Below are 26,613 nucleotides of genomic sequence, written 5' to 3'. Positions count from 1 at the left end.
TGCTTCAGATCGCTGAGGATAATGTGAAGCTCAAATTAAATCTGCGAGACTCTCCGAAAACCTGAAAAAATCTCCTCAATTTTTCGAAAAAAAGTTATCTCAAAAATAAAGTGAAAATCTCTAAAGGTGCCAACCGGGAAATTCCAATGTCTCTCGAACATGAAATGAGAGTGTAAAAATGGGATTATTTGCTCACATGTAAGTTAGTTATTTCCAATAATCGCCTCATTTAGCTCCAAGCAATTTTTCAACTTTAAAATATTGCCTGCTAAGTGCATACCTGAAACAAGCTTCTAAACCTGTTAAACAAGACCTGTTAATCAGGTTTCCGGGATCCGAACTCTTATCCTGTTAAAATTCCAAACCCTAGCTGGATAGTTTATTGAAATTTTACTTGCTTAGTTAACTTTTCTCGAAGAGGATATCCCACTCAATCTCGGATCGGAGTTTTAAATTTGAGACCTTAATTGAGTTTGGGTGAAGTTCGAAAAGTTATTCGATAAGTCTGACAAAACCGAATCAATATCCCCCTAATATTTGATATTTTATCTCGATGAATATGAAACGGTAAGTTAAGCAGGGTTGCGAGTAGTGAAATTGAACTGAGGCGTTCTTCTGCCATTAACCTTTGAACTCGAGGCGTAATTTAAAACCCATTTTGTCAACTTACGGCGATGGAAGCTCGGGTATCGAGGACTTGGAAACTTTACTTCAAATTCAATTAAGTTCTCTAGTTTCAGAATAAATATTTTCTAGACCTAAAGTCGATTGCTGAACCGTCACATCCCCAAACTCTTAATTCGGTTCCTGTAAGTCGAGGAAGACTATAATTGTATAAAACTCCTTTCTGGAGTCTCAGAGCAACAGTAACTCTATCGACAATCAGTCAAATGAAGCAGATAGATTCAGGGCTTAAATGGACCGTAAAAACGAAATTGGGTATTAGCCCGTAGGGCATATGAGTCTGCCTGTCAGAGAATATGATGCATGGGTAACAGTTCGATTTTTACTGTAAAATCGGGAAAATCCAGTTTGTGTTTGTGACTTGATATATCATGCATCGACTGTGAATATATAAACGCAAATGATTGGTTCCTAGTAGTCTGTCATCGCCTCTATGGTTTTGCAACACCGATAGAAATCTATTATTTATTGCAAAGAATTGGGTGTTTTGGACATACATATTTTTCTCAGGACAAGGTAAATTTACTTTATTTTATATACAAGGACGGCAAAAATGATATCCCTGTTCGGCTAAAAATGATTTTTTTCGTTTCATTGTCGCACAAAACTATTGTTTGCACATTTGGCCCAAAATCCTTTTACGCACAAATGGATCGAAAGAGTTTGGGCACATTTTAATTTTCACGGCCGAGACAATGAGTTTACGACCAACGGGCGTTGTTTTATTTTTACGGTCCGTCGCTGACGGCAACGGACCGTGAAGCTACAATAACGCCTTAATAAAGAGCCTTAAAGTAAAAATTACGTCTGTTAAATTTTTAACCTCCTTTAATAAAACAGCTAGGCACAATAATGTAATTTACATTATCCTACTTGTGTTTGGAAGATCTCTGAAATATATTTTTTTAAATTCTAGCAAATTTTACAAATTCACAAATTTTTAAAGTCACAGTTACGAAATAATGCGAGAAGAACGTAATATTGTTGATCTATAATCGTTAATATTTGACAAATTCAACATTCCTCAATATTATTAATAATTGCGTATCATAAGTAACGGAGTTATGACTTGAACAATTCGATCATATGGATAAACTGTTAATATTTCAGCAATTTTTTATTAAAGATATTTACTTTTTGTTTTTGCTTGACGGTACAGATATCTTTGTTAAATTACACATTTTGCCAATATTATTATTACATATCCCCAACTTACGTGTTCTATTGAAACAGTAGCTTTAGAAAAAATCAAAATACTGCTTCTAACGGACGAACAATATCATTTGATATTTCATTAATCGAAATTGAAATATGCAATTTAAACCTCCATTCATATTCATTATTTTCATAAAACCATTCAAATTATTATATTTATATTATTTTTTATTCATTTATGCATTAGTTTTAATTATCTAGAATTCTCTCACACGCCAACAATACACCCAGTAACCCAAATATTATTTTTTCAATGCTCTTATAATTTTTCCCGGCCATGCTGAAATAGGTGAAGGCATTAAACCTGATTAATTTATTTAGGCCGAAATAACCATTTCGGTTTATTGGCCATGAATTATACGGGAATAACGGTCGCTTGTGAAAATATACATACACCATATCTATCATAGAGCCTCAGATTTAGTGAACCGATTAATAGAGGCAAGCAGATTATATTTGCATATTTATTACGTTCGCAAACTCTTGTTTGGGTTCAATCTATAATACCCTTTGGTTTATAGTACTGTTTGTGAGAGGGATGCAAAACTAACGGTAAATAATAATGCTCAAGACAAGATGGTAAATTAAATTAAGCAAAGGTAAAAAGATATTAATAAAGTTGAAGTAAAAATTTTGGATTTAACTTATCTTTAGTTCTTCAATGGAGTTAAACGCGGATATTTTTGAGTTTTAAATGAGCTTCCAAAAAGAAATTCTTTGATCAATAATTAATAATTAGGAGTTATGTAGAAAATAATCCATTATTTTCCTGAAGTTCCGCAGTATATAAGAGAGTAAATAGATACTTATTAAAGTATCAGATAATTAGTCGAAGAAAGTAACGTCCTCTTGCAAAAGAACGTTAAGTTTCCTAATTAGTTTGAAAAGAAGCTTTTAAAAGGAGCAAAAGAAGTGAACGAAAATTAGCAAGTTAGTACAAGATAATCAGCCTCAGAGTTTTTAATCGGAAGTTTCTTTGACGTACTTAGAACAAAGTGAAGGGGCGTCTAGAAAACGTTTTTATGTGAAACATCAATATCGTCGAAAATACCAGCGTTCTGCCCTAAAAGCAATTTCAAATCAATCTCTCATGACACATCGCACAAAGTACATATTGTGATTTATAAAAGTTTGCATGTTTTCCATGTATGGAAAACAGACAATGCATGGGGTGACATGTGAAACGAAACAAAATTTAATACGACATTTATGATAAAGTCGATGACGTGAATGTATCATAAATTGGATTAGCACGTATTTTTCTTAAATTTATTTCCAAATTATCGACGTGCTTAAAACACAATTTCGAGCGCAAACTCCAAGAATTTTGGTTGTTGTCGTCATTGCTCCACGTCCACTTCAACTTCCAACTTGGGAAAAATATTAGGAATTTCAATCATCAACAAAACTTAATCGTTTCCGACCTGATTTAGGCTTTCCCATAGCAAAAATAGCTTTATGCAGATTCATGCAAAACAATCCAACATAAAAACGTGATTTTTACGAATATCATGCCGGAGAGAATAATATTTGCATAGAAATCCCGGTATTAACGTTCAAACGGATCAAATAAATCAAAAGTTAATTGAGGTTTTTTCAAACTAATGACATTCATAGATTGCCGTGGTTTTATTCCATTTTAAAACTTTAATTTAAAATCCCATAAACTAGGAGAGGAGCGTTTGCAATGAAGTCACATAACCGCTTTAAAATAAAAAGTGGCGAGGAAGAAAATGAAAATCAAATTTAACTGAAATTTAATTGAACAGCAGAGAGGGGACCTAAGAGGTTTAAATGCTCAATCCCCTTTGATTAATGGACTGAAACGTGAGCAATTTTAAAGTGTGGATCGAGCACGTATTTTTTTACTTTCGCCTTTTTTTCAATCCTCATATGGATACGTGACTTCTCTGCCAAGTATAAGTGGATTTTCTTTGCAATTTGTTGTACGCAGTATCGATTTTAAGTCCCAGTTATGACAACGTTTCGTCTATAATAAAGGGATTATCTTTACAGTCGGTTAGAAAGTAAAATGTTTCCAAAACTCAAAAGTCTCCCCCTAAGCAGCTTATCTTCTCCGGAAACAAAGGCAGCAAATACGTTTTAAAGAGGTTTTGTGTTTGTGATAATCATTACTTTTAGTGAGCAAATGCGAAATTGCAAAGTGTGGCATACACCCACGTACGGTTTAAATCATAGGATGGGAAATATTTGCTTAATTTACTTTTTAATAAAACAAGGTAACATTAGGGAACATTTTGCGCACATCTCAGCTAGATTTAACTTCCTGAGGATCTAATTACAGAGGCGCTGTTTGGATCTAATTAGATCTAAGACGAGAATCTATTGGACGATGGTCATGCCTTTTCAATGGCGCTTTGAAGAAACAAGATACGTTTGAAGAAGTTGGTGAAAATAAGGTTTGACCTCATTGGAAAGAAAAGGAAATATCACGAACATTTTGTAACATTTGCAAACCTTTTTTTTTGGTTTGGTGGCACTTGGCAGAGAGAAGATCACGCAAACTGACTCAGGACTGCCAGAAAAGAACCCATTCTCTGAGAGTTTATTGTATTTACTCTGATATATATAATAAACTGAGAGTTAAAAGGGTTTGGACTTACCTTTCGTGAGGTTCGTGAGTTTCCACCAGCACAAATTCATTCTCAGTCTATCTAGACTACCGCAGAAGTCGACAGATAATGAAGTAGTGATTTAACGTTACGGTTTGCAACGTTACTTCTTTTGCCTTTTACCGAACTTACTTTTTGACGTACTATTATCGAAACCATACCAAAACATTATTTCAGGTTTTCCATTATTATTCGGTTGGATGAACTTATAGCTGAAATAAACAGCAACAAAACGTTTTCCAACCCCGAGTTATTCCCAATACGATACAAGGCCAATTAACCACGTCAGTTTTGACCTAAACAAATTAACACGGCTTGATGCCTCCACAGCTCAATTTCGACAAAAGTTTCATTATTGTTTTAAATGGTTTAGGGTCATGACTGTTCTGAAAGGATGTATTATTTATGACTGTTTATATTACATCATGCAAATTTAAAGGTAACTTGAGTCAAAAACTCTGGCAGAAGCTATGAAATTAAATACCCTCCTGGCTTTACCGCCAATCCCGGATTGGCTTAGTTATTTCAAATGCGTTGAATAGGGAAAACGATACTTGAAATTACGAAAGCCATAACACGGTTAACATTCGCTTAATACGATTTCATATCACATTTCATCGTTTAATTTCAACGATCCGATTTGCTGATTCGGCTTTATGCCAGTCCATATATTCACTTTTGCACATCAGGTTTCACATAACAAAATTAATTATATCGGGCTCTGAGTTTTACGGATATAAAATTGTTTTATTAATTGAAACTAAACTCTGCAAGGAATAATGACAAATTGGCCTCAGTATTTCCGGGTTATCTAATTTCCTTTGTTTCCCTTCGTTGTTCGTCTTCACTGAAAACCAATTAACGATCGTTCCACTTCCAAGTTTATTTGATTCGAAGAATGAAAAGGACTTTTTTCCTAGGAATCTGTATAATCATTGGAGTTTCTTTTGGCCGTCGGGGAATTTCTTTTGGGTTCACTGGAATTCGGTTGAAATTTTTTTTTTCAGTCAGAATAATAAAAATCGGCCTATATTAATACTACATTATTCGTTGGTTATTAGGGATTTTGTGTATAATTAATCAGGCGAATCACAAATATACGAATACGGGGGAGGCAAAGAAGTCGCTTAAGAAAATCGAAATATGTAAATCTCATTCGATTTTTGAACGAGGCAGGTTGCACAAATATCCAATAATCACAGGGAAACTCCAAGAATCGAGAGGTCTCGAGGACCTCCAAAAGGTCAACGCTGGGCATCGGCGGTGCTGCAGGAAAATTGTCAGAAGCTCCCAGAGCTTACGATATTTTCGCTTTTTTTTTTCGATTTTGGTGGGAAAAGATGCTTTGTTTTAAAAGCTTCTACTATTTTACACATTCCCTGTAAAGTGCTTCGCGATTGGTAACGATTCATCAAAATATTTGTTCGACTCCAAAGTGAGGATGGAAATGACTGTTTTGGACACTCACAACAACATTTTCATTATAAATCTTTTTTGCAAGATTTTTGTTACTTAAAGTGCGTCCCCATAACTTAAACCAAAAAGCACAAAACCGAAACTCCATTAACACAAATTGATGAAAGCTTTAGTTCAAACAAAAAGCAACAAGTTGTGAACTGTACCTCCCGATGATTGACAAAAGCTGAAACGGTTTCAATCGCCAGTTTTACTTGTTTAAAGCCTGGATAATGCAAAACAACGAATATGACGTTTCCGAGCTGTGTAATGTGTGGCTGGTGTAACGCTTTGATGGTAAAAGCATTGAAATCGGGCCGTTTGTCCCCGATCCGCTCCACATTCACTTCTTTATTTGTTTCAAAGTTTGTTAGCACCCTCTTCCAACTTCTCTAACCTTGAACTTACTTAAGATGAGACCCTAAATTAATTTACGAGACAACTTGGAGACTCAACTTTTATTTTCCTTCCAGATTTTGGGCATGCCGAGAGCGAGAACTTGGGCCACCTCAACACTGTAACGCAACTAACATAAAGCCTTAATAAGGGACAAAGGAAAAAAGTGGAAAACGGCCTGTTCGAGTTGGAAAATTGAATTACTTGACACAAAAGCTGTATTTACATGGAGGGAGGCTGTAACAATAGGGAACGCGAGTGGTTTTTACGTGTTAATGTGGTTTGAAACGATTCGGACTGACGTAAAAGATGGAATCTTTTTTAATAAAACTTCCCTGGTGGCTTGTCCTTGCAGCTGCACTTCTACGGGGTGAGTAAAACTTAACATTTCGTATTTCTATCCTTTTATGAAGCCAATTTGAAACAGACGGGCACACTAATTGGCAACATAGACTCTGAGATATACGCATAAAGGGAAACGATGCTAAGAGATTTAATTATGCACCTACTACAACTGAAAGGCTAGAATTGGTTACAAAGAGCAAATTAGGCTCGCTCTTGTATATTACCTCGTTATTAATGCAAAAGCACTGCGTTAGCGGTTGCTTTTATATAGAGCTTCTAGCTGGAAGAGATGAAATGCGGATCCAACTTGGCGAGAACCGAAAGTTGGTTTTTGCTTGTGTAATCAAGCGAATGATATGGTGTGTTACCGGTTCAGGTCTATATTTCAGGAAATGATATTCATCATCGTGGATATCAACTTTTAAAACTTATGTAATTCTCCAATTGGATATTCTTCAAATTTGTCAGTCCATTATAAGGAAGCCAACTTGGAAGTGCGGGATGCAGTAAGCGCAATCTTATCAGTTTTAACCCCATATTTTAGAGAATAGTCGCTTCCAGAAGAATCGCAATTTTTTCACCCGTTTGGAATCCCAATTTTAAGACAGACGCAGACATGGCAATCAGATATGCACCACACCAAAAAGTTTATTTTATACATGGATGCCTTCTCCTAAACATGAGTCTAAAATTGTTGATATTGATACTAAAAGATACAGATTAAAAAACGCATGATTAATGTCGCCATGAGTCAAGCGACGCTCACGCTCAAATTAACGCGCTTCCCATTCGAATGCATGGGAGCGCGACGCTCACTTTAGTGTGAACATACTGATTACTTTCCAATGTATTGAATTTTGAGCTTTGTTTGAGTGGAACGTGAGTGTCGCCATAGCATGGAACGGTCCTTAGGGAGATATAGGTATTGATGTCTAAATTTCCCCATGGCACTCATTTTTATGGGGTTTCTATACTCCCGAGTGACACCAACGATTATGCCACATCAAAATATAAACGTTCTAAGTTTCTAATCTATGTATTATAGATTCTAAATAAACAGGAAAAAAGACGAATAAATAAAAGGTTATATGCATGTTCTAGCATCAGTGGCATTACATGTAAAGTACTTTAAAACGTAAGTTTTGAAGCTCCATTTCATATAAAATAAATTTCAATAGGTATCATGATTTCTATTTGAACTGTTCACGTGAAATTAGTTAATTACCCTAAAAGAAAGCTATAGGGAAATCCAATTAAAAACATGTTATGTTCGTATTAAGTATGATGCCATAACTGGAATAAAAACGAAGTAACAATGGAATATTTTATTATCAAATAACTAACAAAATTAATTTTTGATGTGTTGCTTTGGTTCGGCATAATGCCTCCCACATAAGTAGGAGTTGTAGCGGTAGAATTGTAGAATAAAGTTAAAAAAAGAGAAACGTTAAAATCAACTGCGAAAAGTGAGACCTCTTACTAACAGGTTTTCAGAAAGTAACAGCTAAACTTAGAACACAATCATATAGATCACATGCAACTCTTCATACCAATGCTTGTGGTCCTAATTTCACTGAAGCCAGACGTGGTTTCGACTCGCCCTAAAACTACATGTTATTTCCACTTCTATCAATATATGGAAATGGAAATGCCATATGAAATGTCGAAATATGAATTAATATTCGCAGCCTCACAATCAATCTCTATGCTACTCAGAACAATTCCAATTAGCAAACGTCTGCGGCTACAATGAGAAATATTAATAATTCACCCTCAAATAATTAGCAGCTATTCGGAGGGGCTATTGTAAGAACGTAATTGAGGTTTATGTACACTTTGAGGGTTTTAGTTTGAACGTAATACCTTCATTTTGTTCCACTTTTACGAATAATCTCCGAGGGAGTTATTGTAAATTCCATTTACATAATTCGATGTGCAGCCTTTCTGACTGATTGAAAAGTTGTTCTATTGAAGCCTTCACGAGAACTAAACGTGAAACAACTCCCTAATCCAATTAGCTGTCCAAACTCAGCTCGCTTATTTATGGAGTTGCAAAACATTCTGCTCGAACACACTAAATTCATTCATGATTCACGTATTAATCCAATTAAACTTTCAAAGCGCAATAAAACTGAATTTATCGAATTTAGTACACTTTGAAACATAATTGTAGTATTTTTTAAATATTATTTTTGCAGTGGCGCACTCAGGTAGCAGTGGGCTCAAGTGGGTCAGAGTAAACGTACCGCAGTTTAAAGTACCAGGGGAGAATGCACAGCTCCACTGCGATTACGACCTTGGAAATGACAGCTTGTATTCTGTCAAATGGTACAAGGAACACGAGGAATTCTACAGATACGTGCCAAAATCACGGCCTCCGGACAACTCCTATAAAGTAGAGGGAGTCCTTGTTGATGTAAGTACTCAGAATTAGTACACCGCCTGTTGCCATCAATGAAAACAACAATTACCATAAAAAATCTGATATTGGCAACAGGTAACAGAAGTATTCATTCAAAACATATTTCATCGCCTGCCTGACGGTTTTTTTAATATAAACGTCCTTAGTTTGCCACTGGTACCTCCGTAAGACAAGGAATCTACACTTTTAGGCTAGTAAGCTCAACAAAGAAGATTTAAAAAAGTCTTAAAATAATTTGAAATTGAGCTCCCATCTCGATCAACCAATAAAAACCATAAGGAATTAGAAACATAAATTTCAACTTCACAGAAAATGGAGTCAAATAGCTAAATATCTAAAACGAGAAACATAGAGAGCCATCGACTTAAGGGTAACGTTTTATTGAATATCGTTTTCACATTTCCGCGACATATCAGCATGCAATTTACCGTAAAAGTTTATGACATCGTAAATATCAGGTGTAATTGAGCCTTGAGCCTTTGGGGACTTGCATAGAATGTCATAGAGTGTCGTTTTCGTCTTTTAGAAGGAAGGGTTTACTTAAAATTCCATTAAAGGTTGAAATGATGTTTATGGGTCGTAATTTGTCTGTTTAAGGAGACGTGTTCTACAAAATTAATTTGCAGTATACCTGGCAAATTATTGACAGAAATTATCACCAAATTCATAGCTATAAACTGTTTTTAATATTATTAAAATAGCGATAGAACCGACAAAGCTAACTAAGAAACAAGCATCAGCAACGACAATAATCACGAATTTATGTTTTTATATATCTAAAGGTTTCGCGAGTTTGAAAATTTTATTATAAAATTTTCATTATTGCGATTGACTTTTCGATGAAAATTTCTAAACACTTTCACACTTTTTTTTTCAAGCCTATCGAGACTCTTTGGAATTCGTAGAATTTTCGGTGATTTCTGTGAATTTTGACAGAGTTTTTAAGGACTTTTTAGGACGTCCAAAAGTGCAGTTTGCTGAGAATTTGTCAAGAGACTTTCAATACCCTCATGGGACTTTCAAGAAATCTCTAAAACATTTTGGCATATTTGAATTTTGATAGAATTTTTGGACATCTTAGAAACTTTTAAGACATTTTTCAGAATTAATTAAAACTCTTATTTGAAAGAATTCTAGAAAATTACTTACAGAATTTATCAATGCTTAATATGGTTGGTGACTTATCTCGGACATGAGAAATTTGAGCATTCCACTTCTTCGTCGGCTTCTTGACGCCTCTCGATTTTTCTCATATTCTTTTACTTCTGATATACAAGCCAAACAATGTGGGACTCGACAAAACTCAATAAATCCCCTTTGTGTCCCAATTTGATGATTTTAGATTTTTTTTTCATTCATTTCACTCACTTGATTCAGTCATTTGTGCTTGGGAGCAATCTTCTAGGAAAATGAAACTCAAATGGTATAGTTTTATTATCTTTATTTATTTTGATCAACGCCTTGAATAAGTTTTCTTTCCTAGAGTTTTTTTTTGGCGTAATAAAGCTAGTGGTTTCTTCGCCAGCTCTTTAAGTGGTTCGTTGTTTTGGACTCGCTACTCAGTACCATCTACCTATTTATTTGTGCAGTCCATCTTTCGGACTTGATGTAATTACTCTTTCGTTCATCATGCCAACCAACACTGGAGTAAGACTAATTTGTCGCTTTAAGAACGCCCTCACTTATTCTGAATCCCTTAATAGAGTTGGGGACAGAGCAATTCATCATTGTTTCTTTTTTACACAACTCTCAGAGTTTTATTTTCCGTCTGGACAACACTGAGCTAGAACAGAGCTCCAACTCACACCTTTGGGACTAACCTGAACTAACCTGATTTATCTGCCACCTCACTCTCGGAACCTATTATGGGTATTATGTTTGATTTTCCAGACTACTAAACACTTCCTTCCAGAGAACAATTTATTTGGATTTGTCATTGTTTTTTTTGTAGTTCGAATTGGTTTAATATCTTCTAATACACACCAAGTACCTCTTAATTTATACAGAGTGTTTCCTAACTATAAAAAATTTAAGGGCGTAAATCTAGATGCATTTCAAGTGGAAAATGTCTAACAAACAAATGTCCTCAAATGTTTCGTTTTCAAAATGCAGAGTGTTACAACCTATAAAAAAAAACAATTTCCTTGAATATTTCCAATATGGCTCAAATTGGATTTTTTACATAATTTATATACATATATTTAATTATAAAAAATATATAAAAAATAATATAAATGTTATTTTTTACTGACGTTTAAAGTCACAGCTAGTTTATAATCAGTACAAGTGAACGGGGCAAGTTTGCGTTTTGCTTGCTGCCTCACCCCAGACACAAGGGGGGCACAGTTGATTGGCAGTGCCGAGGTGAACTGTATCTCTTATGTTTAGATCTTATTTTTGTTCGAAGAACCACAGCTTATTTGGCGCTGAACCAATGCAGAACAAACACACTTGATAACAAAACACTTATTTTTATTTAACTAAATGTCCAACACTACTGCACAGGTGACAAAACTCATAACAAAGTGCAAAATTAGGGTAAACTAGAGAACCACAAGCGACCACCGATTATCAAGAACCTTTGACGATCGGGAGTTTTTTGGAACAGGGGAAATGTTATGTTTTAATTGAGGGCAGTATTGAGACCCTACTAAGGCTGTAGGAGTATATAAAGAGAGTTGGAGAGGTGTTGAAGAGGCGTTGCGTGTTGTGTGAGAGACTATATGACACTGTCTGAGACTGACTCAAAAACTTAATTTTCCCACTGAATATGAACCTCATCTTATCCATATATATTTTTACCACCTCATAGTCATACCAATTAGAGTGAATTATTAGTGCAGGGGAATAAGGATTGCTTATCAATACGGTACCATGAAGGTGTGAGAAAAATGATGGGTGAGAAGAGTTATGAGCGTGGGAAGAGTGTGGAATGTGTATGCATTTGGATAATGTAAACACTGCCCTTAAGGGTGATTAAGAAGAGTTTACGTTGGCAAAGAAAGAAATTTATTATTAGGTGAAGATGTTGGGTATTTTCCCAACAACAAGGTTTACTTAAGACAGATGTATTATAAGTAATGGTGGTCATTTTTAACAATTCTTATAATATTAAAGTAAGTTTTTTTTTTGTCTTTGAACTAAATAAACCTTGCACTGATCGATTATTAATAAAGCGTTCCTGCAATTTGTTTCGGTTTTGTTTCGAACAAAGAATATAAAAATCGGTCTTAACTAAAGCCAAACGCAGCGTCGTACATTTCGTCTGTAAAAATAATAATAAAGATATTCCAAGTGTACGCCACTGTCGCATGTGAAAAATCCAAGTACATGTAAATATAGGGTTCTTTATTACACATTGCCATGCTAAAATTGAATAATCCAATTTGAGCCATATTGGAAATATTCAAGGAAAACTTTTTTTTAATATAGTTTAACACCTTTTGAAAACGAAGCATTTGCGGACATTTGTTTGTTAGACATTTTCCGCTTGAAATGCACCCAGGATTGCCTCTTTAATTTGTTACACGTAGTTAGGAACCATCCTGTGTAAAAACATTAATTTCAAGTAGACTTTCTATTAACAGTAACATCTAGTTACGTAATAAAGTACAGGGTGACCTCTTTGAAAAATGCCAATTTGAGATCAGGGAACTTCTTTTTTACTTTCAGGTCAAGATTAGGAGGATGTAATTTGTTTACTGTGGAAGCGACATTCTCTGTCGTTTTCAGTGGGGATTTTAATGTGAATGTGGCCGACGATAATGGCCGTAGTAAAACTACGGAGTAAAGTCTTTAAAATCATTACAAATGTCCTCTCCCTCAATTGAGTTAAAAAAAATAAATAAATGGAGATGTGGGATTCTTAGGTCGAATAGATCTAACCCTTTAGTACATATGTAAAGACTTCTCCATTTTTACGATAAAGTCGAGGCACAATCGGAAGTCTTTGAGTTGTAAATAAGTTAGGTCTGTTAATTTAAGATGAAAGAGTTGTGAGGGGGCTGATGTTGCTCCTATAGGACGCCTATGTATGTCGCAACCTAGTTAGAAGTATTTTCGTCAATTAAGAGGGTTTCGCGATCGTTGTCTTCATGCGATTCTGCTATTTTATGATTAACGTCTAACTACCTTTTGTCGGTACTTGTGGAAAAGGATAGCCGCCCTTTGTCGGCGCGGATAAGAAGCACGGCCGCACTTTGTCGGCATCTATGGAAATGTATCGACAAAGTGTTATCAGTACCACGGTAACGACTCAGGTGGTGTCATAAGTCGGTAATTGCCTTCTAGCCAGGGTACGACACTGTTTTAATTACCCTTAGTTTAGTACTTAAGAGCGCCCCGAATCCAGAAGGTCCTCTTTCTTTCGAGTGGCTCACCAGCATTATTATCCGCAAGCAAAATCATAAGTGTATCCGTTAATATCAATAAACCCTAGACAACTTTAAAAAAACCTACAGAGATATATTTGCAGATGAAACAAGGTTCTTCTTAGATGATAATGCACACAAGCCTCGTGCTGCTCTCTCTCCCTCTAAATTAGAGCCGCAATATTAATTGAGTCACGTACTCACAGGGAGCTCTAAGTGTCCAGGTCATGTATTCTCACACCCTATAATTAACATAGCAGGGGGACAGTTGGCTGCCCGACTAGCAATCTCAATTAGTCTGCTCTGCGTTGTTGCAATTGCAAAGAATACATTTAAAACATTAAAATTTTTAATCACTTAACCCTACAGAGTGTTAATGAATCTGTGAGCCATTAGCCGAAATGGCCAATACGTGGGTGGGACAATAATTTAATACGCTCCCCTTAAAATGGCTCAACTTTTCCATCTGAAAAGCAGAGCCGTGTTTTTTTTGCTTTCCACAGAATCAATAAATTATAGTAGGATGGAGAGTTGTGAAGTTCTGAAGTCTGGTCACATCTCTTCGATCAGGCTGAACCATTATGAGACAAATTGCAAAACATAGGCTGCAATTTTGGCACGTGACTAAAATATCACTTCTCGCTTTTGTTTTGCGGGTTAAAATAATACCCCTCGAGTCGCTGATCATTCGGGGCGAATTTAATGAAGTGCACTCGAGGGGCGGTTTTAATGAAAATTTTAAAGGAAACATAATCAGCATCGAGATGGCTAAAATGCAGTTAATATTCTCGAAACAAATTAAGCTGCGAAGCTCTCGATCTATTGTAGAAAAATTATGCAGGTGAAACGTTTCCCGTAAGTCGGAATAAATCTGCAGTGCTTGGAGAAAATCGATGACACTTCCTATTTCAGGTCACATTTTAGTCGATCAGAGCTAATTTATTATACCTGGGGCGAACGATAAAATACAAGCACCAATCCTGTTAGGGACGTGTTTCAAATTTTAATAACATGTTTAGAGATTCATCCATCCAATATCCAGGCTTTTTTGGTAACATTCAGCATATTAGAATTGTGTGTCACGTTCACAATAACATACTGATTCATTTACTTTTTAATATTTCTGCATCGAGTATTGCGCCTACTTTCTTTAGATGCTTTTGAGAACGTGATTAAATACTACCAACGACGATGTTTTGAACAGATTGCGTTGTGCCCAGTCAGAATTTATAAAATTGAACTCAAAGAAAATATTATCTCATACAAAGGAATTCGAGCAATATCCCTGTTATCTCTTCCCTCACCGGCTTTTCATTTATGCCAATAAACCAAAACAAGCCAAACAAACCAAAAGAAAATAAAATATCGATACAAGGGTTAGTTCAGATTAGTTCCTTTTCTCTCGAGAAAATCGTGGGAAATCCAAGACAGTTCGCACTACTCGGAAATGTATAAAAAAAAACAGGCTATTTCGAGCTAGTTAGAAATAGAAAAAAAGTTAATTTTATGTTAGGGAAACTGAATAATCTTGAGGTTAGTTTCGGTTAGGAAGGCTTTGGAACTAAATCAGGCCCTCTCAGATTAAATACTGGGAAACCGTCGCAGCAGTTCTGCTTATTAGCCAAGTGCCGCCGCTATTTATACTGGAAGATTTAAGAGGACACGGCAGATGGCACTGGTCGTATATTTTTCTGCATGCCCAACGTAGTTGCGGTTGACGATGCCGATTTCCACTTCCGGTTAATTGACTCGAGATGAACCGAACTGACGAGATCTAATAGGATCGAAACCGGCCTGCGGGATGCTTGAGTTGATTAAACGCAGAGCTGGAATGAAGCATAAAGTCGTAATAAGCCTTAATTTTATCAGTTAAAACTGGAAGTCAACCACCGCTGAAAAACGCGTTTTTACCTCCTCTGACTCTCTTCCATGCCTTACGGTTCTCGAGAATCCCATGTCCATGGGGAATTCGATTTCGACACAATTTGTAGATATTGGCGAGAATTTAAATCAAATTTGGGAGATTTGCAAAAAACATAAAATCACGTTACTGCAAATCTAATAGGCGAAACTCTTCAGGAACATGTGAACATGTCCCTGGCGAGCACTCCGCACTCCACCCCCATCTAATTAACGCCAACCCTCTCGACTTAATTTCATACGGTGACGAATGGCCCTCGACTAAAACGCAGACGATTTTTAATTGCAGAGGACCAAGTCGGACAGCAGGAAAGTGGTGCTTCTGCACGTCGACTGGAAGACAAGCGGCCTCTATCGGTGTGAAGTGTCAGCAGAAGCGCCATCTTTTGCCAGCGCACAAAGTGAAGCTCGAATGGAAGTAGTTTGTAAGTGTTTGCATAATTTTTATTCCCCATATCTCTCATCGCTAAAAGGTAATTTTAATAAAAACTACTTTTAAAAAGGCATTTTTATCAAAGCGAAACACTATATTTTTGTTAATTGTTTCCATATACGAACAAAGTATTTAATTGGGGAGCACGCAGATGTTTGATTCGAGATCCTGCCCAGTTGGGTCGTTTTGGTGCCGTGAATTAATTTTTAGTTAGTTGGAGATTTGTCTTTTATATTTAAATTGTCTAGGTTTCCGTTCGAAAACGTTCTAAAACGAGCATCCAGGAAATCTGGTTATAATCAATTTTAAACTTCCAGTTCAAGCCCAGGCCCAAATATTTATTAACAATAAATCTTGTAACGTAAATAAATATTTCATGACACTCGTTAATTCAGACATTCTTAGCATTATCGTCCAGAGCGCCATCCTGGATTCAGAGAAATGCCTGGAATATTAATCCAGGGCATTCGGATTTCTTATAATTTCATTCTTAGGACCGCTTCTGCAATGTCTAGTTAGGGAGCGACAGCTGCACATTAAAAATTAACTCTCAAATGAAGTGTTTTTCAAACTGAAGTTAAAACTTAACCAGTAGTTGAAGTAAGAATGGCTCTCTGAAACACATTTGCAATTAACAGAGACACTTTGAGTGATGGTTGCTACCCTTGACTGCAAGTTAATTAAAGTAGTAATCTCTACTAGAACAGCAACTTCTCAGTAAAGGGTAATCTGTTAAGCACCCCTATGATGCAACACGCATGTTGACTTAATGGTCATATTACAGGTATACAGGTATATACGTGTGTTTGAGACATTGTTTAAAAAAAAAACAATAAAGACAAACTAACATAAATTACCGGTGACTGTTTAAACAACATTTCTGTTCCAAAGGCAAAAACGGTTCCGGGTGGTAAAAAACTTCCAAAATTAGGTGAAACCAAAAATGCGAGTTTTACAGACATCTTGAAGGCGTGACACTGTTTTTGTTAAGTCTCATGCTTCGATGAGAAGCGATATCACCAAAAAGTTTGGACCACAGTTTTTTTTAAAGTTTGAAGGCCGGTCTGCTTAGTGGAAACAACGCGGGATGAGTTTCAACCAATTTATAAACTGTAATTTACTAACAATAAATATGTATAGGGTGTCCCATTAAAAAAACATAAGTTTAGCCTATATCTAGAAAATTATGAATTATAAATAAAACCTGAGTATACCATTAGATTCTGTGTAAAAATCTCTATCCAATACTGTATTTACATTTTCAATAACTTTACACATATTTCACTAAAGGGGGGTCCCAAAATATGATATTTTAAAAAACGCCCTGTAGTTCAAAAACTAAGATAGCTGGATCAATTCTGTCAACGTCATCATTAGTGTCAGTAAAATGTGACAAAGTTTTGCGAAAACCGCCTCTCTGTATCTTTGCTAATAACAGAGATATCCCACGATTACAATGAAAATGGGACACCCTGTATATTTCGAAAATTGCAGTACCAACCAGCGGCTAGCAAAGATAAAAAAATAGCCTCTAGACATAGACAGAAGCTCACTAAGAGTGTTGAGTGAATTGAGTGAATGAAGACGGGGTGAGGTCAAAATCGCAATTCGAACGAACCGTCGTTTACTTGGTGGGAAGCTGACGTTAGCTTCTACGCCACACTGCAATTCCTTAAGAGAGAATTAAAAAAAAAAAATCACCTAACGATGACTTTAACGATACTTTATACACGATGTGTGCATATAAAATATAAATTGCAATAATTCCTTGAACGATCTATTTTGGGGCCTCCCTGTATAAGCGGGCAATAAAGCAAACTCTACAAGATTTAAACCCCTTTTTATACCTTCTCAAGATATAAAAATTAGGTTCCTTTTACGATCGGCCCATGTATAAAAGCAAAAATGAAGGTTTTATACTCATTTTAAAGCAAATGCTGCACTCGTAAAAGCTGATTAAGATCTACAAGACCCACTTGCAGCAATAAATTATTTAGTAGGGAGGTTCCCTTTTATTTGCCGATGTACTGACACTATTTATTTGTCGCTTTTCGGTATTTGATAGCTTATTAATCTCCCGCTGCTTATAGTCAATCCAAAGCAAATTGCATTATAATAATGCACTATTGGCATTAGTAAATGCTCCCGTCATGTCGCATAACGTAAAATAATGACAATTTATTACGCCTCATTACGGGACACGTCCCATTCAAACCTGTTTGCAAAATATGATCCCAGTTATAATTCGATCCATTTGCCGCTCGAATACCCTTTTGAATCGGCAATATTACAAATTGTTCCATTAATTAACCCTTTGCTATTAATTGATATTATACCGAGGTGGAGGATGACTGTTTAAAGGGGTGGAGATGAGGAGAAATCCCGTTATTGCTTACACATAGAACGTTAGTGCTGATTCTCATTGTTTCGAATCAGGAATACTTTGAATTCGCGCTGAGTGGCAAGTTCGATTTATTTGCACTTCTCAGTTTACAGCACTTACTCCATTATAGAGAAATTATACCCCCTGCTTGAACAACAAATTTCAACTTTATTTGGGTTACGTGTAAAACATTCATGCGTTCAATATAGGAGAATTAACCGATGTAAATATAAACATGCACACGAAGGTATTAAGCTTTTAATCGGCCACTATTACACGTTCATTTTAATCGTTGCAATATTACCTTCCCGGCCTCTTTTCTTTATATCACGCAAACCAACATAAACTTCCATGTTTATTTCATTGCTGGTGGTATTTGCTCAAATATTTTATAGCTTCCCAAATATATGGTTTTATTAGAGCCGTATAACGTTTTATAGTTGCCATTATATCGCTCCTTTAAGACTCTATTAAAGTTGTTGACTTTAGTCGATTACGGGTTTGTGGCCTGTTTTGAAGAGCTGGTTTAATAATTCAAACTCTGCCACCGCCGGATAGTTTCTTCTAAGGGAACTTTAAATATTTAGTCGGGTAAGTAATTGAATAGGAATTCCATCAAACTACATAATCAATGAATTAGGTCATGCAGTTAAAAATCCCGCACTATTATTAAGGGTCCCAAATTTAACAACGAAATTGACCAAATTTACCTAGACAAATTAGGTATAATTCAAAATGACCTTTTTTCATAGGTCCACAGTGTATGTGACATCGCCTGCCCGAATCCGAACTTATTTAATACGAGGAACTAATGGGTATTTTTTGTGAATTTCTGATTACTCTGGATTAAATCGGATGCTTTTCTGAAACTCTTAATTAAATGCCCACTAGCGATTTCCGGATTGTTAAGCTACATGAGAAACATGAACTTCCTGGGTAGATGGTAAACGCGAGAGTAATCTTAATTCGCAAACGCAGAATCAAAAATAACGTTTACGTTTTCTGTGGAACGTGAAAGTGTCGAATAAATCAAGTTTAACTCTTCAGGAACGTTATAATTTTTTTGGTAGGTAAACCTGATAATATTGAGCAGACTTGGTGATTATAGGAATTGTGAATTGAGCGGAAAGAGCGCAGCACTGAGTCGCCCACTGCTGACTAGTTGATCGAATTTTTAACGGATAAATGTTTTGCATCGGAAGCTGTTCGCGTTTTCCCAACTTTTCAATCACGAAAGACAAAACGGAAAACAGAGGACAGGAAAAAAGAAACGGATCCCATCGGTTTAAAAATTGTTCGTATATTTTAACTGAAAAAGTTAACAGAATGGGTTGTATTTGCGACGAGAATCATTTTATTTGTCAATGCCCTCGTTTTATCCGACTACCACTGTCCGAAAATTACACACATATAATAAAATCCGAAAACCAAAGCTGTGTAGTAATTATTTACGTGCAGGACATCTAGAACAGGAACGCAGGTCAAGTGATTGCAAAAAGTGCGATCAAAAGCATAATGCCGCATTATATTTCGAAAAATGTCCATGGGGTGAACGCGTTCAAAACTCTGGTAAGGACGACAACAATGCCTCTTCGTTATCTCCAAATAAACACGAATCACCCAGGGGTAAGTCATCTATGACTTACTGCGTATCTAGTGGGACTACAGAGGACCTAAACAGACTACGATGTTGACACTCGGCCAGAGCCCCGATGACGCGTGCGAAAAAATTGATTACCTGTTAATGTTATCCTTCCCTAGTTTGGATAGCAATCAGATATTATTGTCCCTCGCGACTATTTTAATTGCAGGCGAGGCAGTATAAATGCAATGCTTGCTCGTTTGCGGAAGCCAATCAATTTTGATGAGAGAAAACGCCTACAAAAAGTGTGAGTCTCCAAAAAATCAAACTTCCCTTATCAGGCATCGGTCAAGTCGTAAAAAAAAATTAATCAAAGATCGTACGTCCAAGGCAAAAAACTGCCAGGATGCAATTTTTACACAAAATTGCGCATGTGGATCGACTAATAAAATATTTTTGTTTCCTAAAAGCATTACAACAGCGGAGAAATACAGTACGGTTTTACAGAAATTCTGTACATAAACTACCTGTGCTGCAGTTCCTAGATTTAAACTAAACAGTGGGGATAGCTCATTCCCATTTTTATATTGGTTGTGATGTTTGCAATAACATAGCGGCTGCTCTAATCAAATTTCATATGAATTGTTTTGCCAATGTGAATTCGAATTGTCAAATGAGGTTTCAATACGGTTTGATAAGGGGGAGTTTTAAGTATGTTTGGTGTTACTACTCCATGTCGGTGAATTTAAAATTAATTCAGTAGACTTACCCCAAATTGTTGTACTTGATCATTTTGGGGCAAGTCTATTGATTTTTTTAAATAGCAAAGTTTTGGTAAGCCCTGTAGCGAATTATTTGTTTTTAACAAGTGTTTAACTAATTTTTCGAGCAACACACCGAAATTGTCTATTTGTCAATTTTATTGTCTGTCAATATTGTTAACATGTGGGCACGAATTTTATTTTTTAATTTCACAAAAAAATATTGTTCTTCTGTTATTATTTCATTCGTTTTTAACTGGAAAACTCTACGCAAAGTCAATATGTAGACATTTTAATAATTTATTACCCGTAATGTTCATGCTGTCTGGCGTAGACTATACTCGCCGCCCTGAGCAGATGCAGTTAACGGTCATGTTCCATCACAGGGCGGAATATTGGCTACGGGATTAAAGAAAAAGAATCATTTATCTGGCTGTTTGCGATAGGTACTGGTAATCTTCTGATAGACGAGAGCCTAGACTTTACCCATTTCAAGTTTCACATGTACTGTTCTGTTTTACTCGCTATGGCCTATGGCAAACTTAAAATCGTCGTCAGACTAAATGTCTTTTATAAATCAAGTCATCATTGAATAATGAAGTGGAATTTAAAGGTAATATTGATAATGAAGTGAAGCTGAGGCAGCGTCACGAAAAGTCTCAAGGAGTAGCACTGTAACCACACCTAGAGTACGTGAGTCGTATTTTACCCCATGTATTAACTCAAAAATTGTATTAAAAAACCTGGATTTCCATATACCTACGTTGCCCATGGGTTGCGCGCGCAACGATAAGAAAATAAACTCGTTTTCCACGGCCTCGTACCGGCACCTACAGCAACGAGACAGAAAAACACATCAAAAGTCCGATGGTCATTTTGGTGACAGCTGTTTCTAATTTTGAAGTTTTAGCGCAATAAACGCCTTTCGTTTTTCACAAATTGTTATAGTCATAGAAAAAGAATCGTATACAACTGGCACAAAATGGCCATTTCCGGCTCATATGACTTACTGCACTTGCCTGTAGCTCGTGTGCAAGCGGAATATTGGTGTTTCGTGCTTCTTGTTATACGAATAATACACTGTTATTTTTGTAGGTACGTACAACACACGATTGTATTATTTGATTCTCTCACGTAATCTATCACTAATAATAACTTTGGAAGAAAAGTAGAGAATGCTAGACGTCTGGAAGATGGAGTTAATTTTCACTATTTTGTTTATGTAACATTAATTCTATGCAGAAAAATAAATATTTCATTGTTTCAGAATTCCTTTGGGTTAAAATCTTTAGCGCCTACTATGGTCAACAGAAAAATGAGAAATTCAACTAAGATAATACTCAATTCTTGTATTGCAATTTTTCAAGCGGTAGATTTCAAATAAGAGTTCGGCAAGATCGCTTACTGACAATATTATAATATCAGGTACTGTAATGTCCGACTTACCAGCAAAAACAGTGCAATGCAGCGTAAAGTAAACAGATTCGCCCGGATAGTATGAAACAATGACTATTTATGCAATCAGTTAGGAAATTCATAATTTTAAGTAACCGGTGAAATTTTCCCCGCAATATGCGGAGAGTTATATGAAATAGTAATAATAATAGAAAGATCAAAGCCCTAGTTATGAGTGTGACGTAACACAAGCGATCGATCACGAGCACATGTCTCAATTTGTAGTCATGTCGATTAGTAAACTTGCTCTACTAAATGCGATCCTGAACATGAATCCATGGTAAAAATTTATTACCTTGATTTGGTTTGTGGGGCTTCTCAAGAAGCATTTATGCAGTTAAAATGTTGTTAACTAATCCTTGTCCTTATTATCAAATCGACGAGTCTTGAACAAACATAATTAATTTAGTTCTTAATTTGTGACATGGGGACATCTTCATCTCTATTTTTCGGAGCGTATTAAAATTAAAGCCTCTTCTACTCGCTTCGAGTATTCTAACAAACATGGAAGTTGAGTCACCAGAAGTTACGAATCCGTGGAAATAATCTTAAATAACAAGTTTTCAACTCCTGAGGAGCCCTAAGTGACCCAAACTTATGTAACAGCAAAGTGAAGTGCTCCGAATTGCGTTTTTTTCCGAAATGATGAGATATATCATGGAGAATGAAACTTGAAATAGTCGTCTAATGAAGTTTTAAAAATTCCTATATTACCCTCAAATGCCTTTGAGGAGATTTGTGGACTTCCAGAAAACCTAAGGAACTCTACTAAAAGCTCTTTAGCAGGAAAAAGAAAGTTCGTGATGGAATAGGAACATGCAATGTATCTCTTTACCAAATAATAAGCGACTTGACAACTACCAAGGCATGTAACTGGTAATATTTACGTCGAAATACTAATGGATGTTGCAGCCCTAATATATTTTCCCCATTAATTTACTCCACGTAGCATTTCTATTTACGCTTATATTGATCGAAAATAAAAGGAAACTAAATCCAACGAAGCTAATTTTCAATTCTCACCTACCAAAAGGAAAATAAACTTGCATATACTCTGATATACGGATATTTTCTGTTATTTACGCCCAAATTGCATGAAATATTGTGACAAAGCATAGGCCGATATAGGGGGAAAATAGGGTCGATTTCCAACTGCGAAAATTGGAAGATATTAGCTATTATGTATAAGAAGTATTGGATCGTATATTTTCCGTTTCCTTCATTCTTATCTCTCTGAGAGTTTCCAAATAATGGACCATTTGATGGGGTTATACTGCGGAGAATGTGTGATGGGAAATATTTTAGTTTAAGTTTTATTTATCGCAACTATAAAAAAGACAAATAGGAAAGCGACGATTTGCATTCAGAGTCGGATAGAAAACTAATCCAAAGAGCATCAGTGTTTCATCTCGGCCCGCAGTAATTTCCTATTCATTGGATTTGCTCACCCTCTCTGTTAATGGAAAAATTCTTTTACTTTTATTTCCCAATTGAAGTATCTGACACCCATACATTTGAGGGATCTGCTTAGTACCCGTTTTAGTCCGATAAAAATATAAATCAACAGCGGAGAGAGTATCGAGTGTTGAAGTACTCCAAAGTTTTATTTAAGCCGGAGAATTATTCATGGAATCGAAAAAAGTGCGACGAAGTCCAATAAAGTTCCAAGTTGCACTTCGATTTTAAAGGATTTCGTTTCGGATTGCTTCTCGGTTCTGTGTACGTTACTCGGAATTCGTAATTTTTTGTTTACGCGCGGAATTTGCACTTAAATAAGTTTGCTGGATTGTTGGAAATGTTAAACAATGTGATCAAATAATTGAAAGAGGTTTTAAGTTACGAGACAGGAATTCAAATAGAAAATGTGGAAAATCGTCGCTGTAAATAGCGCCAAAATAGTAGGCCACCGGGAAAATATACATGCTAGAGATATTTAAAATCAGCATTCCAACAAAGAAATATCAGTGCATTGGATGTTGGCTCGTGAGGGTGGCCCCTTGCGTAATCTTCTACTTTTCATGTTTTTTTAAGAGGTTTCAGGAGGATGTGCACGGAATCGTCTTAAGAGAGTGTTCAGGAGGAGGGCTGAACTAGATTGAACTTGAATTAGAATACATGAAAAATATAGCACATGAGTGCAAATAAACAGGGTGTTCCTTTGTCTTTTCAAAAATAATTGGCAATCCAAAATTAAGCATTTTTAATTTGACACTTCTTATCTCTGGTCACTTTTTCATTAGCAATTCCAAGGAAGACCTACACAGAACTTTAATACGCGTTTTGAGAGTCTAAATAAACAAGTAATTTCCTCAACTTCACGTCAAGTAAATGTATTTAAGTTGAGTATATAGAACGAACTGAAAGGTATAGAATACTTATTTGAAAAAAAATTAGTTGAAGTAGTGCCCATTAATTCTAAGTATTTTCTTACTTTAAGTGGACTCCGCGAGTATTTCGCAAAATGAGAATTCGTCATCCTTAAGTCAATAAAAGGATTGTTGAAAGAAGAGTTGCAGTTTAACTTCAATGCCATATTTATCTGATACCCAGCTCAATTACGAGGCGCACAAGCGGGTAAATATTGCCTTTTAATTAATTTATAGGCAGTTTTGCCAAATTACAAAGTGATGTTTCAAAGTTTCCCTGCAAGGGTGGAACGTTCAGGCGTCTTTCTGAAAAATAAGCTCGCGATTTTTTCAGCAAATCCTCCAGCGATTTTCAAGTTTTTAAGGTACAGAACCCTTTAAACCTCAGTCTCCCTGCTCTAAATGGTATTAACGGAGGCTGAATGTGAGCGCAGATCAAGAGTAATGAAATAAGCTTTATTGTAGTCATCAATGTAGACATCATTAGGAAAATTGCTGAGTAATTTAAATCATGGCACAAAGAATCCCTGGGAAAAAAACGTACAAAAAGCTACCTATTGCAATCGAATTCGCCGTCTGCAGCACTGTCAGATTCAATTTAAAATTAAATATTCGCCCGTTCGTTGACGTAAATCACCATCAAAATATTCTGTATTGGCTTTGATGTGGAAGCTACATACAAATGCAATAAAAGTTCTACACAAACGTAACTCTCAATTTATCATTTTAAATACAATGAACTCGATTTACTTGGAGCTCCATAGGTGGAATAGATGAACCGTCAGGGCAAACCAGACAGCCCAAATTGATAGTCTATTTAACGTAATGCACATTAGGAATATCAAAAACATCCATTAGTCGGCTGGCAGTGCCCAAACAAACACTCAAAACGATTCGGCGGAATTGTGGAGTGCTTTGTGCATGTGCATGTAGAGAGTAAAATGTAGTTTTTTTTTAGATTAAACTTGATGAGTCTCACTGATTGCCCAGAAAAGATATTTTAATGATGTTGAAAGGTATCCATGGCGAAGCTCTTCTTTGATCTCTCTAATTTCACTCAGACTGAGGGTCTCGGAAAAAATATATCCTGGAAATGCTTAATTAACTGGAAATTCCTAGGAGCGTCTCTTCTAATATTGGTACAGTTTATTAAAGACGTTCAAAGAGGCTCGGAAACATGCGGGAGACATCTCACAAAGTAATTTTTCACAAACGCTAGATTCGCGGAACATAATGTCTGGCAATTTTGAAGCTGCTTGTTGCCGCTGCCTCCGCTACTGACAGTGATCGTTGAGTCTTCTCGAAGAGCCGATATCTGTCATAGAGATTTTACTAACTAATGATCCTTATGCTCTGAATCCATTTGAAAGTTGGTATTTATGTGAAATTTCATGTTTGAATGGTGCAATATCGTTTCCATCCAAGTAAAGTAATCAAATCGATGTTCCAACTTTTTTTTTTTTTTTTAAATAACCAGTTTACCTTTTTTTGCACTAAACATGATTTTGTTACTTCTTTTATCTTGTTTTATAAAAACGCCTCACACTCGGCATACACAAATAAGGGTTGTTGGAGTGCTATTATCGCAAACCATTCTCAGTCAAAACCAACTGAGAATAACAAACTATTTAATAAGGGCTCGGACGAAAACCCTTGTTAATGTTTTGGTGACAAATCTGTTACCGTCTTCAAAACTTAGGAAAAACTATTATAAAAACTAAAATTAATAGAACTTAATTGAATGGTGTTGGATCATACTATCTAATTTAACTTGCCCCTTATTAATAAAGTTCTTGTTTGTGTTGGTGATTAACTTTGTGAAATTTGTTAGGGTTTAGATTTTTTTTAAGAGTCCGAGGTTGACCTCGTGCGAACTGAACAAGAGACCCAAGAGACCACACACCGGTTTTTACTAAGTAAAATATATACACTTCACGCTTTTAAATATGTGACTATTATCAATGGCGTGTCGGCATATAATTGTCCTATGAAATTCTAATTTTCGTGTTCTTTAATTTTCTTTTCTATAGGTCTACGGGTTTCGCTAACACAAAATTTGTCACGTGAACTTTTTTCACTTTCTTTCATGGAAAATCTTTTATTTCTCGCATGAATTTTTGTTCACTCTCTCTCTCTCTTGAGAAACTGCATATTGGCGAAACCACTAGACCTTTAAAAAAGAGAATTAAAGAA

General features: G+C 35.9%; 1 protein-coding gene across 1 annotated transcript in view; it reads left to right on the top strand.

Moving 5' to 3' along the window:
- The window catches only part of LOC136415681 (junctional adhesion molecule 2A-like), a 68,701-nt gene that overhangs the window by 30,548 nt on the left and 11,540 nt on the right, over positions 1-26,613 (top strand). The window contains exons 2-4 of the mRNA XM_066400391.1: positions 6,461-6,753; positions 8,927-9,144; positions 15,730-15,865. Coding sequence (XP_066256488.1) covers positions 6,693-6,753; positions 8,927-9,144; positions 15,730-15,865 — 415 coding nt within the window. The 5' untranslated portion in view covers positions 6,461-6,692. The remainder of the gene's footprint in view (positions 1-6,460; positions 6,754-8,926; positions 9,145-15,729; positions 15,866-26,613) is intronic.

This window comes from Euwallacea similis, chromosome 20, assembly GCF_039881205.1.
Source record: "Euwallacea similis isolate ESF13 chromosome 20, ESF131.1, whole genome shotgun sequence".
Lineage (NCBI taxonomy): Eukaryota > Metazoa > Arthropoda > Insecta > Coleoptera > Curculionidae > Euwallacea > Euwallacea similis.
Note: the sequence above shows the minus strand (reverse complement) of the source record. Positions and strands in the feature narration are given on the sequence as shown.